The 16,023-nt window shown below is 37.4% G+C and overlaps 1 protein-coding gene across 1 annotated transcript in view; it reads right to left on the minus strand.

Moving 5' to 3' along the window:
* Positions 1-16,023, minus strand: part of SPRED1 (sprouty related EVH1 domain containing 1) — a gene marked incomplete at both ends in the record, with an annotated part of 117,508 nt that overhangs the window by 660 nt on the left and 100,825 nt on the right. Inside the window, one exon of the mRNA XM_079699539.1 lies at positions 2,086-2,187. Coding sequence (XP_079555665.1) covers positions 2,086-2,187 — 102 coding nt within the window. The remainder of the gene's footprint in view (positions 1-2,085; positions 2,188-16,023) is intronic.

Consider the following 16,023-nt stretch of genomic DNA (forward strand, 5'->3'; position numbering starts at 1 on the left):
AAAGAGATGAAAATTGCAATAATGACTGTGAAGGTTAACTTTATGTACCAACTTGGCTGGGCCACAGTGCCCAGATATTTGGCAATTATTTTACATGTTTAAGTGAAGATGTTTCTTGGACGAGATAAACATTTCAATGGGTAGACCATAAGTGTAGCAGATTATCCTCCATGACGTAGGTGGCTTTCATCCAATCAGTTGAAGGCTTTAATAGTACAAAGACTGACCTTGCTGGAGCAAGAAGGAATTCTACCAGCAGTCTGCCTTTGGATACAGACTACAGCTCTTCCCTGGGCCTCAAGCCTGACAGCCTACCCTGCAGATTTTGAATATGTACCTCTACCATCACATGAGCCAATTCCTTAAAATAAGTCTCTTTCTCTTTATATATGTATCTCTCTTGTTCGTTCTGTTTCTCTGGAGAACCCTGACTCATACAGAGTTTAGTACCAAGGTGTAGGATGTTGTGCTAACAAACATCTAAAAATGTGAGTGCCTTTGGAACTGGGTAATGGGTAGGGGCTGAAAGAGTTTTGAGGTGCATGTTATAAAAAGGCTAGGTAGCTTTGAAGAGACTTGGTAGAAATAAGAACATTAAAGGTGCTTCTGGTGAGGGCTTGGATGGAAATGAGGAACATACTGTTGACATCCTTGTTATAAAGTAGCAAAGAATGCGGGTGAATTGTATTCTAGTCTCTTGTGGAAGGTAGAATTTGTGAGTGATGGACTTGGATATTTAGCAGAAATTTACAAGCAAAGTGCTGAGGGTGCAGCCTAGTTCCTCCTTGCTGCTTATACTACAATGTGAGAAGAAAGTGATTAATTGAAATAGTAATTTTTAAAACAAAAATGAACCAGAATTTGAAGAGCAAGAAAATTCTCAGGAAGATGCTATCACTGATGGCCAAGGGGGTGGGGCCATCTCCCTCATGAGCCCAGAGGAATTCTGCCTCAGGATGAATCAAACTTTGAGTTCACTTACACTTGACTTAGATGAGATTTGGGACCTAGAGGTGATGCTAGAATGGGTTAAGTTTTTGGGGTGTTGTGATGGGGGTGAATGTATTTTGCACGTTAGAAGAGGGACCAGAGGGTGGAACGTTATGGGCTGAATTGTGTCCCCCCAAATCCATATGTTGATGTCCCAATCCCCAGTATGTCAGAATGTGACTACATTTGGAAATAGGGGCTTTTAAAAAGGTGATTAAAATATAAGGCCCTTAAGGTAGGCCTTAATCCAATTTGATTGGTATCCTTATAAGAAGAAGAAATTTGGACAGAAAGAGAGAGAGAGAGACCAGAGATGTGGGTGCACAGAGGAAAAAAAACACAGCCAGAAGGTGACCATTGGCAAGCCAAGGAGAAAGGCCACAGAAGAAACCAAATGCATCAACACCTTGAACTGGGACTTCCAGTTTCCAGAACTGTGAGCAAATAAATTTTTGTTGTTCAAGCCACTCTGTCTGTGGTATTTTATTATGACAGCCCTGGCAAACTAATACAAAGACATACGTGTTCACAGGTTGGCTATACAAGTCTCTGAAAGTGACTTAAAACACATCACACTCTCTCATCCTTCTGGGTAGGCTGTTTCCTTGAGGCCAGGGAGAAAAGTAAATCTTTCAGGCATAAATCAAAATGACACTTCCCTTCACCCATATAAGTGGGCTTCTAGTAGTCACATTTATATCCTCTAGTGCCAGTCCCTGGACACAGTGACTACTCTATAAGTAAGCACATGGATCCACGTTGGGGCAGACTTCTATTCCCCATGTATTTGGAACTGTGGCTAAAAAAATTCCACGTCTGGACTAAAGGTGGAGTGATGGATGCAGACCATTAAATTACAACATACGATTCCTATTGGTGATAAATATACTGACAATCCCCCAGACTCAAACCAGAAATTTGGAGGGAATTTAAGTAATGGGGTTTAGAAGCATATATAAACAAACAGAAAATTTATACACTAAAAAACAATTCTAGTGCAACTCAACTATATGGAGAATTAGAAAGACTGGAAATTTTCACTTGTATGTTAATTAGTTACATTCCAAATCAGAAGATAAAACTAAGATTACTTACCTTATTTTGGGACTTTAGGCTTCCACATTCCTTGGGTATTTGCCGCTGTACATATTCTATACTTCTGCCCTGAATGTCTAGGCCTGGATGACTGAACATTATCTAAAATACAAACAATTTCTACTTAAGTGACAAAAGAATGCATTCTTTATTTTTAATAAAACTATATATAATGTGTATTCCAAAACTTCATAATCTATTAGCAGTAAGGGTTTTCAAAATGGTTCTAACAAAAAGCATTACTTGAGTCATCCTATTTATTATTTAAACTTAGGTCTTTCCTTATACATTTAAAATTTAATTTAAAAAGTAATACAGACTTCTGGTTTCTGTTTTGGCATATAAGGAGCTTGGAAGCTGCCATTCTGTTGTAACAACAGGTAAAAAAGTGGAACAACAACAAAAAATATCGACAACTCCTCTTAGATCCATGAGAGAGGAGGACACAGGGCAAACCCCACCCCTAAGACTGCAGAGAGAGAGCAAAAAAAAGGGAGTCACTGCTTACCAGAGCAGAGACTCCTGAGTGAAAATCACCATGGAAACCAGTGCCAGGGTAGGGAGAAAAAAAAAATTTCAACTGTAATTGACAAATTGCTGGAGGCTCAGGATGGACAACTCTGAGAGTTAAAAAAAAAACTCCTGGTTAGGGGTGGGGACAGTCATTGTGAAGCCCCCAAACTCTTGTGAGTTTACCTCTAGGAGATCAACCAGGTTCCCACAATAAGTATCAGAAAAGTCCGTACATGCTTCCAGCAGGGGAGTGGAGAAGGAACCATTATGAAATGTGCCAGAACACTCTGTTCTTAACAAGGCCTGTCCTCAGGAGAAACTAGTTAAGGAGGGTCTGACCTACTGTGGTATTATCAGAGTCTATTTGATCTGGAGGAGGGGATATACCCAACACTAGTCAACTCTAACCATGTGACGTACCTAAAGGGAGAGAAAAAACTGATAAATAATTGTGATATTCACAATCCTGAGGGAAAGGCTCAGACTAAAAGACTGTGACCTAATCACAACCATAGAATACTTCCTCTTCCTATACACTTTACCACTACATCACTAAAGGCTTATTTACAGCAGTTCCTCTTACCCAGCACATCATGTCTAGCAATCAAGAAAAATGAGAAAAAACATACCAAAAGACAAAAATACATTTTGAAATGACAGAACAAGCATCAGAACCAGATATGGCAGGGATATTGGAATCAGCAGACTAGGAATTTAAAACAACTATGATTAATATGCTAAGACTCCAATGTTTAAAGTAGATAGCATACAAGAACAAAAGAGCAATACAAGCAGAGAAATAGAAATCCTAATAAATACTGCCCCCCCCAAAAAAATCTAGAGATCAAAAGTGCTAAGAATACCTGTGATGAGCTTAGTAGACTGGACACAGCTGAGGAAAAAAATCTCTGAGCTTGAGGATTAAGCAACAGAAATCTCTCCAAAATTGAAAGGAAAGATAAAAAAGACTGAAAAAAAAAAAAAGACTATTCAAGAACTGTGGGACAACTACAAAAGGTGTAACATACACAAACAGAAAGAACAGATGAAGAAAGAGCGAAAGGAACAAAAGAAATATATGAAATAATAATGACTGAGAATTTACCCAAATTAATGTCAGATGTCCAATCACATATCCAAGAAGCTCAGAGAACAGCAAGCAGGAAAATGGAGGGAAGGAAAAAGGAAAAAAAAAAAAAAAAAAGCACCTAAGCATATCATTTTCAAACTATAAAAAATCAAAGATAAAGAAAAAAATCCTGAAAGATGCCAGAGGAAAAAATATTTTACTTATAAAGAGTAATTACATCTGACTTCTTTGCAGAAACCATGCAAGCAAGAAGAGTGAAGTGTAATAGTTAAAGTGGTAAGAGAAAAAGTCCGCCAACCTAGAATTATGTACCCTGCAAAATTATCCTTCAGAAGTGAAGGAGACTGGTGGGAATGTATTGGTGCAACCACTGTGGAAAAGAGTATGGAGGTTTCTCAAAAAACTAAAAACAGAACTACCATATGACCCAGCAATTCCACTTCTGGGTATATATCTGAAAGAAACATGAACACTAATTTGAAAAGATACATGCACCCCAATGTTTATAGCAGCATTATTTACAATTGCCAAGATATGGAAGCAACTTAAGTGTCCATCAACAGATGAATGGATAAGACGTGGTGTGTATACACACACACACACACACAATGGAATATTACTCATCCATAAAAAAAGAATGAAATCTTGACATTTCCAACAATACAGATGGACTTGGAGGGTATTTCACTAAGTGAAGTAAGTCAGACAGAGAAAGAAAAATACTCTATGATACCACTTGCATGTGAAATCTAAAAAATACAACAAACTGTTGAATATAACAAAAAGGAAACAGACTCTCAGATACAGAGAACAAATTAGTGGTTATCAGTGGGTAGAGGGAAGAGGGGAGGGGCAACATGGGGGTAGGGGATTAAGAGAGAGACAAGCTATCATGTAAAAGAAAAATTAAATTTAAAAATAAACATTAAAAAATGTGAAAGAGACATAAAGACTTCCTTAAGCAAAAAAAAAAAAATGGAGGAAATTTGCTGCTGTTAGACCTGCCTTATAAGAAATGTTAACAGAGGTTCTTTAGAGAGAAGGAAAATAATATAGGTCAGAAACTTCGATCTACATGAGAATGGAAGAGCATTTAAGAAGAAATAAGTGAAAATAAAATAAAACTTTTAATTTTCTCATTCTTAACTGAGCTAACAGAAGTTTGTTCAAAAAATAGCAACAGTGCTTCCCTGGTGGCGCAGTGGTTGAGAGTCCGCCTGTCGATGCAGGGGACATGGGTTCGTGCCCTGGTCTGGGAAGATCCCACATGCTGCGGAGCGGCTGGGCCTGTGAGCCATGGCTGCTGAGCCTTCGCGCCTGGAGCCTGTGCTCCGCAACGGAAGAGGCCACAACAGTGAGAGGCCCGCGTACCGCAAAAAAAAAAAAAAAAAAAAAGCAACAGTAGGGGACCTCCCTGGTGGTCCAGTGGTTAAGAATCCATGCTTCCACCCCAAGGGGCATGGATTCAATCCCTGGTCAGGGAACTAAGGTCCTGCATGCCAAGCAGCATGGCCAAAACCAAAAACAAACAGCAACAGTGTATTTGATCATGTATGATTATGCACATATTTACATACATATGCATATATATGTATATAAAATAAGATGACTGACAGCAATGATGAAAGGGGTGGAAGGAGGAATTAGGATTATGGTTATTATAAAGTACTCCCACTCACTGTAAAGTGGTTTAGTGTTGTTAGCGTAAAAGTAAATGGCTGGAGAATAATACACGACGCTAATACTAACCAAAAGAAAGCAGGAGTTCCTATATTAATTTCAGACAGAGCAGACTTCAAAACAAGGAAAGTTATCAGTGATAAAGAAGGCATTATATAATGATAAAGGGGTTAATTCCCCAAGAAGACATAACAATCCTCATTGTGTATGTGTTTAACAACACAGCATCAAATTACGTGAGGAAAAAACTGATAGAACCTGAAGGAAACGGATACACCCATTATCATAGCTGGAGACTTCAACATCCCTCTCTATCAGAAATGAACAGGCTGATGTCTTGAGGACCAAAAGTAACTTTACAATCTCTGCATACCTGGAATCCATCCTTCTTGGCTTCTTTAGGCTCACTACTGGATCTTCCGAATGAAGCAGACCCAATTTTCTGTGGGTCTAAAATTTCACCAGGGGTTTGCTTTTACCATGTGTCCTAGGGTTCTCTCTGTTCATTTTTTTGGTGGTTGTTGTTTTTCTTTCTTCCTTTTTTTTCTGAGTTATGTGGCTGGGAGGGTCTTGGTACTCCGGCTGGGTGTCGGGCCTGAGCCTCCATGGTGGGATTACTGAGTCCAGGACACTGGACCACCAGAAACCTCCCAGCCCCACATAATATCAATCAGCAACAGCTCTCTCAGAGATCTTCATCTCAATACTAAGACCCAGCTCCACCCAACGCCCAGCAAGCTTCAGTGCTGGATGCCCCATGACAAACAACTAGCAAGACAGGAACACAAACCCACCCATGAGCAGAGAGGTTGCCTAAAGTCATACTAAGTTCATGGACACTCCAAAACACACCACCAGCTGAAGCCCTGCCCACCAGAAGGATAAGAAACAGCTCTACCCACCAGAACACAGGCACCACTCCCCTCCACCAGGAAGCCTACACAAGCCACTGAACCAAACTCACCCACTGGGGGCAGACACCAAAAATAACAGGAAATATGAACCTGCAGCCTGCGAAAAGGAGACCCCAAATACAATAAGTTAAACAAAATGAGTAAACAGAGAAATAAGCAGCAGATGAAGGAGCAAGGTAAAAACCCACCAGACCAAACAACTGAAGAGGAAATAGGCAGTCTACCTGAAAAAGAATTCAAAGTAATGATAGTAAAGATGATCCAAAATCTTGGAAATAGAATAGAGAAAATACAAAAAATGTTTAACAAGGACCCAGAAGAACTAAAAAGCAAACAAAGAATAATGAACAACACAATAAGTAAAATTTAAAATTCTCTAGAAGGAATCAATACCAGAATAACTGAGGGAGAAGAACGGATAAGTGACCTGGAAGATAAAATAGTGGAAATAACTACCACAGAGCAGAATAAAGAAAAAAGAATGAAAAGAATTGAGGACAGTCTCAGAGACCTCTGGGACAACAGTAAATGAACCAACATTTGATTATAGGGATCTCAGAAGAAGAAGAGAAAAAGAAAGGGCCTGAGAAAATATTTGAAAAGATTATAGTTGAAAACTTCCCCAACATGGGAAAGGAAATAGTCAATCAAGTACAGAAAGTGCAGAGAGTCCCATACAGCACAAAGCCAAGGAGAAACATGACAAGACACATATTAATCAAACTATCAAAAAATAAATTCAAAGATAAAATATTAAAAGCAGCAAGGGAAAAGCAACAAATAACATACAAGGGAATCCCCATAAGATTAACAGCTGATCTTTCAGCAGAAACTCTCCAAGCCAGAAGGGAGTGGTAGGACATATTAAAGTGATGAAAGGGAAGAACCTACAACCAAGATTACTCTACACGGCAAGGATCTCATTCAGATTCGACAAAGAAATTAAAACCTTTACAGACAAGCAAAAGTTAAGAGAATTCAGCACCACTAAAACAGCTTTAAAACAAATGCTAAAGGAACTTCTCTAGGCAGGAAACACAAGAGAAGGAAAAGACCTACAAAAACAAACCCAAAACAATTAAGAAAATGGTAATAGGAACATACATATCGATAATTAACTTCAATGTATATGGATTAAATGTTCCCACCAAAAGACACAGACTGGCTGAATGCATACAAAAATAAGACCCGCATGTATGCTGTCTACAAGAGACCACTTCAGACCTAGGGACACATACAGACTGAAAGTAAGGGGGTGGAAAAAGATGTTCCATGCAAATGGAAATCAAAAGAAAGCTGGAGTAGCAACACACATATCAGACAAAACAGACTTTAAAATAAAGACTATTACAAGAGACGAAGAAGGACACTACATAATGATCAAGGGATCAATCCAAGAAGAAGCTATAACAATTGTAAATATTTATGTACCCAATATAGGAGCACCTCAATACATAAGGCAAACGCTAACAGCCATAAAAGGGGGAATCAACAGTAACAATAATAGTAGGGGACTTTAACACCCACCCCACTTTCACCAAAGGACAGATCCAAAATGAAAATAAAAAAGGAAACACAAGCTTTAAAAGACACATTAGACTAGATAGACTTAATTGATATTTATAGGACATTCCATCCAAAAACAACAGAATACACTTTCTACTTAAGTGCTCATGGAACATTCTCCAGGATATATCATATCTTGGGTCACAAATCAAGCCTCGGTAAATTTAAAAAAAACTGAAATAGTAACAAGTATCTTTTCCGACCACAATGTTATGAGACGAGATATCAATTACAGGAAAAAAACTGTAAAAAATATAAACACATGGAGGCTAAACAATATTCTACTAAATAACCAAGAGATCACTGAAGAAATCAAAGAGGAAATCAAAAAATACCTAGAAACAAATGACAATGAAAACAAGATGGCCCAAAACCTATGGGATGCAGCAAAAGCAGTTCTAAGACAGAAGTTTATAACAATACAATCCTACCTCAAGAAACAATAAAAATCTCAAATAAACAACCTAAACTTACACCTAAAGCAATTAGAGAAAGAAGAACAAAAAACACCCCCAAAGGGCTTCCCTGGTGGCGCAGTGGTTGAGAGTCCGCCTGCCGATGCAGGGGACACGGGTTCGTGCCCCGGTCTGGGAAGATCCCGCATGCCGCGGAGTGGCTGGGCCCGTGAGCCATGGCTGCTGAGCCTGCGCGTCCGGAGCCTGTGCTCCGCAGCGGGAGAGGTCACAGCAGTGAGAGGCCCGCGTACCGCAAAAAAAAAAAAAAAAAAAAAAAAAAAAAACACCCCCAAAGTTAGCAGAAGGAAAGAAATCATAAAGATCAGATCAGAAATAAATGAAAAAGAAATGAAGGAAACAATAGCAAAGATCAATAAAACTAAAAAAGCTGGTTCTTTGAGAAGATAAACAAAACTGATAAACCATTAGCCAGACTCATCAAGAAAAAAAGGGAGAAAACTCACATCAACAGAATTAGAAATGCAAAAGGAGAAGTAACAACTGAAACTGCAGAAATACAAAGGATCATGAGAGACTACTACAAGCAACTATATGCCAATAAAATGGACAACCTGGAAGAAATGGACAAATTCTTAGAAAAGCATAACCTTCTGAAACTGAACCAGGAAGAAACAGAAAATATGAAGAGACCAATCACAAGTACTGAAACTGAAACTGATTAAGAATCTTCCAAAAAACAAAAGCCAAGGACCAGAGGGCTTCACAGGTGAATTCTATTAAACATTTAGAGAAGAGCTAACACCCACCCTTCTGACACTCTTCCAAGATATAGCAGAGGGGGGAACACTCCCAAATTCATCCTACAAGGCCACCATCACCCTGATACCAAAACCAGACAAAGATGTCACAAAGAAAGAAAACTACAGACCAATATCACTGATGAACATAGATGCAAAAATCCTCAACAAAATACTAGCAAACAGAATCCAACAGCATGTTAAAAGGACCATACACCATGATCAAGTGGGGTTTATCACAGGAATGCAAGGGTTCTTCAATATACGCAAATCAATCAATGTGATACACCATATTAACAAACTGAAGGATAAAAACCGTATGATCATCTCAATAGATGCAGAAAAAGCTTTTGACAAAATTCAACACCCATTTATGATAAAAACTCTCCAGAAAGTGGGCACAGAGGGAACCTACCTCAACATAATAAAGGCCATATATGACAAACCCACAGCCAACATCGTTCTCAATGGTGAAAAACTGAACCCATTTCCTCTAAGATCAGGAAGAAGACAAGGTTGCCTACTCTCACCACTATTATTCAACATGGTTTTGGAAGTTTTAGCCACAGCAATCAGAGAAGAAAAAGAAATAAAAGGAATAAAAATTGGAAAAGAAGAAGTAAAACTGTCACTGTTTGCAGATGACATGATACTATACATACAGAATCCTAAAGATGCTACCAGAAAACTACCAGAGATAATCAATGAATTTGGTAAAGTAGCAGGATACAAAATTAATGCACAGAAATCTCTTGCATTCCCATACACTAATGATGAAAAATCTGAAAAAGAAATTAAGGAAACAATCCCATTTACCATTGCAACAAAGAGAGTAAAATACCTAGGAATAAACCTACCTAAGGAGACAAAAGACCTGTATGCAGAAAACTGTAAGACACTGATGAAAGAAATTAAAGATGATACAAACAGATGGAGAGATATACCATGTTCTTCAATTGGAAGAATCAATATTGTAAAAATGACTATACTACTACCCAAAGCAATCTACAGATTCAGTGTAATCCCTAGCAAGCTACCAATGGCATTTTTCACAGAACTAGAACAAAAAATTTTACAGTATGTATGGAAACACAAAAGACCCTGAATAGTCAAAGCAATCCTGAGAAAGAAAAATGGAGCTGGAGGAATCAGGCTCCCTGACTTCACACTATACTACAAAGGTACAGTAATAAAGACAGTATGGTTGGTACTGGCTCAAAAACAGAAATATAGATCAATGGAACAGGACAGAAAGCCCAGAGAAACCCATGCACACATGGTCACCTCATCTTTGAGAAAGGAGGCAAGGATATACACTGGAGAAAAGACAGCCTCTTCAATAAGTGGTGCTGGGAAAACTGGACAGCTACATGTAAAAGAATGAAATTAGAATACTCCCTAACACCATACACAAAAATAAACTCAAAATGGATTAAAGACCTAAATGTAAGGCCAGACACTATAAAACTCTTAGAGGAAAACATAGGCAGAACACTCTATGACATAAGTCACAGCAAGATCCTTTTTGACCCACCTCCTAGAGAAATGGAAATAAAAACAAAAATGATCAAATGGGACCTAATGAAACTTAAAAGCTTTTGCACAGCAAAGGAAACCATAAACAAGATGAAAAGACAACCCTCAGAATGGGAGAAAATATTTGCAAATGAAGCAACTGACAAAGGATTAATCTCCAAAATATACAAGCAGCTCATGCAGTTCAGTATCAAAAAAACAAACAACCCAATCCAAAAATGGGCAGGAGACCTAAATAGACATTTCTCCAAAGAAGATATACAGATTGCCAACAAATACATGAAAGGATGCTCAACATCACTAATCATTAGAGAAATGCAAATCAAAACTACAATGAGGTATCACCTCATACTGGTGAGAATGGCCATCATCCAAAAATCTCCAAACAATAAATGCTGGAGAGGGTGTGGAGAAAAGGGAACCCTCTTGCACTGTTGGTGGGAATGTAAATTGATATAGCCACTAGAGAACAGTTTGGAGGTTCCTTAAAAAACTAAAAATAGAATTATCATATGACCCAGCAATCCCACTACTGGGCATATACCCTGAGAAAACCATAATTCAAAGGAGACATGTACCACAATGTTCATTGCAGCACTATTTACAACAGCCAGGAAATGGAAGCAACCTAAGTGTCCGTCGACAGATGAATGGATAAAGAAGATGTGGCACATATATATAATGGAGTATTACTTGGCTATAAAAAGAAACGAAATTGAATTATTTGCAGTGAGGGGGATGGACCTAGAGTCTGTCATACAGAGTAGTGAAGTAAGTCAGAAAGAGAAAAACAAATACCGTATGCTAACACATATATATGGAACCTAAAAAGAAAAGTGCTTTTGATGAACATAGGGGCAGGACAGGAATAAAGACACAGACGTAGAGAATGGACTTGAGGACACGGGGAGTGGGTAAGGTAAGCTGGGATGAAGCGAGAATAGCACTGACATATATACACTACCAAATGTAAAATAGAAAGCTAGTAGGAAGCAGCTGCATAGCATAGGGAGATCAGCTCAGTGCTCTGTGACCACCTAGAGGTGTGGGATAGGGAGGGTGGGAGGGAGGTGTAAGAGGGAGGGGATATGTGGATATATGTATACATATAACTGATTCATTTTGTTATACAGCAGAAGCTAACACAACATTGTAAAGCAATTATACTCCAATAAAGATGCTAAAAAACAATAAAGAAATGAACAGATTCAGCAGGCAGAGAATCAGTAAGGACACAGGTGAACTAAACAACACCTTCAATCAAGTGGATATAATTGACATCTGAAGACTACTTCACCCAACAACAGCAGAATACATATTTTTGCAAGCTTACATGGAACCTTAAGCAAGATAGACCACATTCCTGAACATAAAACAAACCTTAACAAATTTAAAAGAGTAGAAATCATACAATGTCCGTTCTCAGACTACGAAGGAATTAACATATAAGTCAGTAACAGAAGGATATCTGTAAAATCACCAAATAAGTGGAGGTTAAACAACACACTTCTAAATAATGCATGGGTGAAAGAAAAAAATCTCAAGAGAAATTAAAAATTATTTTGAACTAAATAGAAATGAAAACACAACTTATCAAATGTTGTGGGATACAGCAATAGTAGTGCATAGAGGGAAATTTATAGCATTAGATATATTAGGAAAGAAGATCTAAAATCAATAATATAAGTTTCTACCTTAGAAAACTAGGAAAAGATTCATTCCACAGCAAGGAAAAGAAATAATAAGAATTAGAGTAGAAATCAATGAAACTGAAAGCAGGAAATCAACAGAGAACATTAATTAAACCAAAAGTTGGTTCTTTAAAAAGATCCACAAAACTGATAAGCCTCTAGTTGGGACAACTAAGAGAAAATTTAAGAGGACACAAATCACTAACTATCAGAAATGAAAGAGGAGGTATCACTACAGATTTCATGAACATTTAAAAGGATAATAAAGGAATGTTATGAACAACTCTACATCCACTAATCTGATAACCTAGATGAAATGGATCTATTCCTTGAAAGGCACAATATGCCAAAACTCACACAAGAAGAAGAAAACAATCTGAATAGGTCTATATCTATTAAAGAAGTTGAACTGATAATAACCTTCCAAAATAGAAAGCACACAGATCCAGCTGGGGTTTACTGGTGAATAACACAAAACATTTAAGGAAGAAATTATACGAATTCTCTCCAATCTCTTTCAGAAGACAGAAAACAAAATACTTCCTCACTCATTCCAAGAGGTCAGCATTATCTTAATCCTAAAACCAGACAAAAACATTACCAAAAAGGAAAACAAACAAAAATACAGACATCTCAAATAAACACTGATGCAAAAATCCTCAACAAAATATTAGCTCATTGAATCCAACAATGTATAGAAAGAATTATACATCATGACCAAGTGGATTCAACCCCACTATGCAAGGCTGGTTTAACATTAAAAGATCTATTAATGTAACACATCAAATCACATGATCTTATCGATATATTGAGAAAAAGTATTTGACAAAATCCAACACCCATTCATGATAAAAACTCTGTAAATTGGAAACAGTGGAGAACTTCTTCAACTTATAAAGAATATCTACAGAAACCTTGAAACTAATATAATTAATGGTGAGAAACTTTAAGTTTTCCCACTAAAATCAGGTACAAGGAGGCAAGGAGGTCCCTTCTCTCACCATTCCTTTTCAACATCATACTGGAATTTCTAGCTAATGCAGTAAGACAAGAAAAAACATAAACAGTATACAGACTGAGAAGAAAGAAATAAAGCTGTCCATGTTCACAGATGACATGATCATCTACATAGAAAATTTGAAAAAATCAAAATAACTCCTGCATCTAATAAATGATTTATAGTAAAGTTGCAGGATACAAGGCTTATATACAAAAGACAATCACTTTTCTATAAACCAGCAATGAACAAGGGACTTCCCTGGTGGTCCAGGGGTTAAGACTTCGTGCTTCCACTGCAGGGGGCAAAGGTTTGATCCCTGGTCAGGGAACTAAGATTCCACATGCTGTGCGGTGCGGCAAAAACAAACAAACCAACCAGAAGTGGAATTTGAAATTAAAAACCATTTATGTTAGCATCCCCCAAAATGAAACACTTAATGCATAAATGTAACAAAATACGTACAAGATCTGTATGAGGAAAACTATCAAACTGTGATGAATGAAATCAAAGAAATAAATATAGATATTCCATGTTTGTAAATTGGAAGATTCAAGGCTGTCAACATGTCAGTTTTTCCCCAGCTGGCCTATAGATTCAATGCAATCCCAATTAATATCCCAGCCAGTTATTTTTTGGATATTAACAAAGTGGTTCTAAAGTTTACATAGAGAAGCAAAAGACCCAGAATACCCAACACAGTACTGAGGGAGAATAAAAGTTAAGAGGACTGACATTACCTGACTTCAAGATCTTTTATAAAGCTACACTAAGAAAGACGGTGTGGTACCAGCAAAAAAAAAATAGGTCAATAGAACAGAATAGATGACTTTGGTTATGGCAGTGACTTTTAAGATATATCAAAGGTTCATGAAAGAAAGCATTGATAAGCTGGGCCTCATTAAAATTAAAACATCTACTCTGAAAAATAAAATGTCAAGAGAATGAGAAGACAAGTCACAGAGTAAGAGAAAATATTGTAAAAGATACCTGATAAAGGACTGATACCTATAATGTACAAAAACCTCTCTTTTCTTTATATGTGTCATATTTTTCATTAATAGCTTTCTTCTTTAGATAAAATGTACAAAGAACTATTAAAAAATCAACAATAAGAAAATAAACAACCTGATTAAAAAATGTGCCAAGGACTTCAAAAGACACTTCCCCAAGGAAGATATACAGATGGCAAATCAGCATATTAAAAGATGCTCCACGCCGTAAGTCACCAGGGAAATGCAAGTTAAAAATACGAGATACCACTAACACACCCAGTAGCATGGCCAATATCCAGAACACTGACAACACCAAATGCTGGGGAGGACACAGAGCAACAGGAACCCTCATTCATTACTGATGGGAATGCAAAATGGTACAGCCACTTTGGAAGACAATTTGGCAGTTTCTTATAAAACTAAGCATACTCTTCCCATATGATCCAGCAATTGTACTCCTTGGTATTTACCCAAGGGATTCAAAAACATGTCCACACAAAAACCTACACACAAATGTTTACAGCAGCCTCATTCATAATTGCTAAAACTTGGAAGAAACTAAGTTTGTTTATCTATTCAGTAGGCTCAATGGATACACAAACAGTGGTATATCCAGACAATGGAATATTACTCAGTATTGAAAAAAAAAGACATGAAAAAACCTTACGTGCATATTACTAAGTGAAAGGCTACATACTGTATGATTCCAACTATATGACATTCTGGTAAAGGTAGAACTATGGAGACAGTAAAAAGATCAGTGGTTGCCAGGATCTGTGTTTGGGAGAAGGGAGAGGCAAGGAGAGAAGAACAGGAAGAGAACAGAGGATTTTTAGGTCAGTGAAAAAAGTCTATATGATACTATAATGATGGATACATATCATTATATATTTGTCCAAATCCACAGAATGCACACCACCAAGAATGAACCCTACTGTAAACTATGCACTTTGGGTGATTATATGATGTATCAGTGTAGGTTCACCAATTGTAACAAATGTACCACTCAGGTGGTACTTACCACTTTTTGGCCACATATTTAATTTACACACACATGCAAGTGTGTATATGTGTTTATACATATAGCTTTACCTAATTCTTTTAATAGCAGCTTAATATTCCATTGAATGGATGACTTAATTTAACTAGTCTGATTTATATATATATAGGCTTTTCCCCACCTTTTGCTGTTACAAACAATATTGCATAAATTATCCTTATACATATTTGTCTTTAATACACATGTCCAAGTATACCTGTATCAGAAATTGCTAAACGTAAGAAGTTTGTATGCTTCAATTCAAAAAGCAATTTAAATGGATATATCCAACTCGAACCACCTACTCAGTATTAGTAGTGTCTTAAACAGGAAAGGAAGTTTAATAAAAATAGTTAATGACTGAAGGGGTTATCTCATTCCTGGCCTTGTTGCCTGCAGTTTTGAATTTTACTTTCATTAGCACTTTAATCACATGGTAGGAACATAAAGAGAAACAGAAGTATTTCAATTTTAATTATGTTGTAGGACTAAAGGACTGATGTGCGATGAAGTAAGATTTCTGGATTACTTTTTTTTTTTTTTAAGATCTTTATTTTTGGCTGCATTGGGTCTTCATTGCTGCATGCAGGCTTTCTCTAGTTGCGGCAAGCTTGTGCTACTCTTCGTTGCGGTGAGCGGGCTTCTCATTGTGGTGGCTTCTCCTGTTGTGGAGCACAGGCTCTAGGCACTCAGGCTTCAGTAGC

Source organism: Hyperoodon ampullatus (genome assembly GCF_949752795.1).
Source record: "Hyperoodon ampullatus genome assembly, chromosome: 3".
In the NCBI taxonomy this organism is placed as follows: Eukaryota; Metazoa; Chordata; class Mammalia; order Artiodactyla; family Ziphiidae; genus Hyperoodon; species Hyperoodon ampullatus.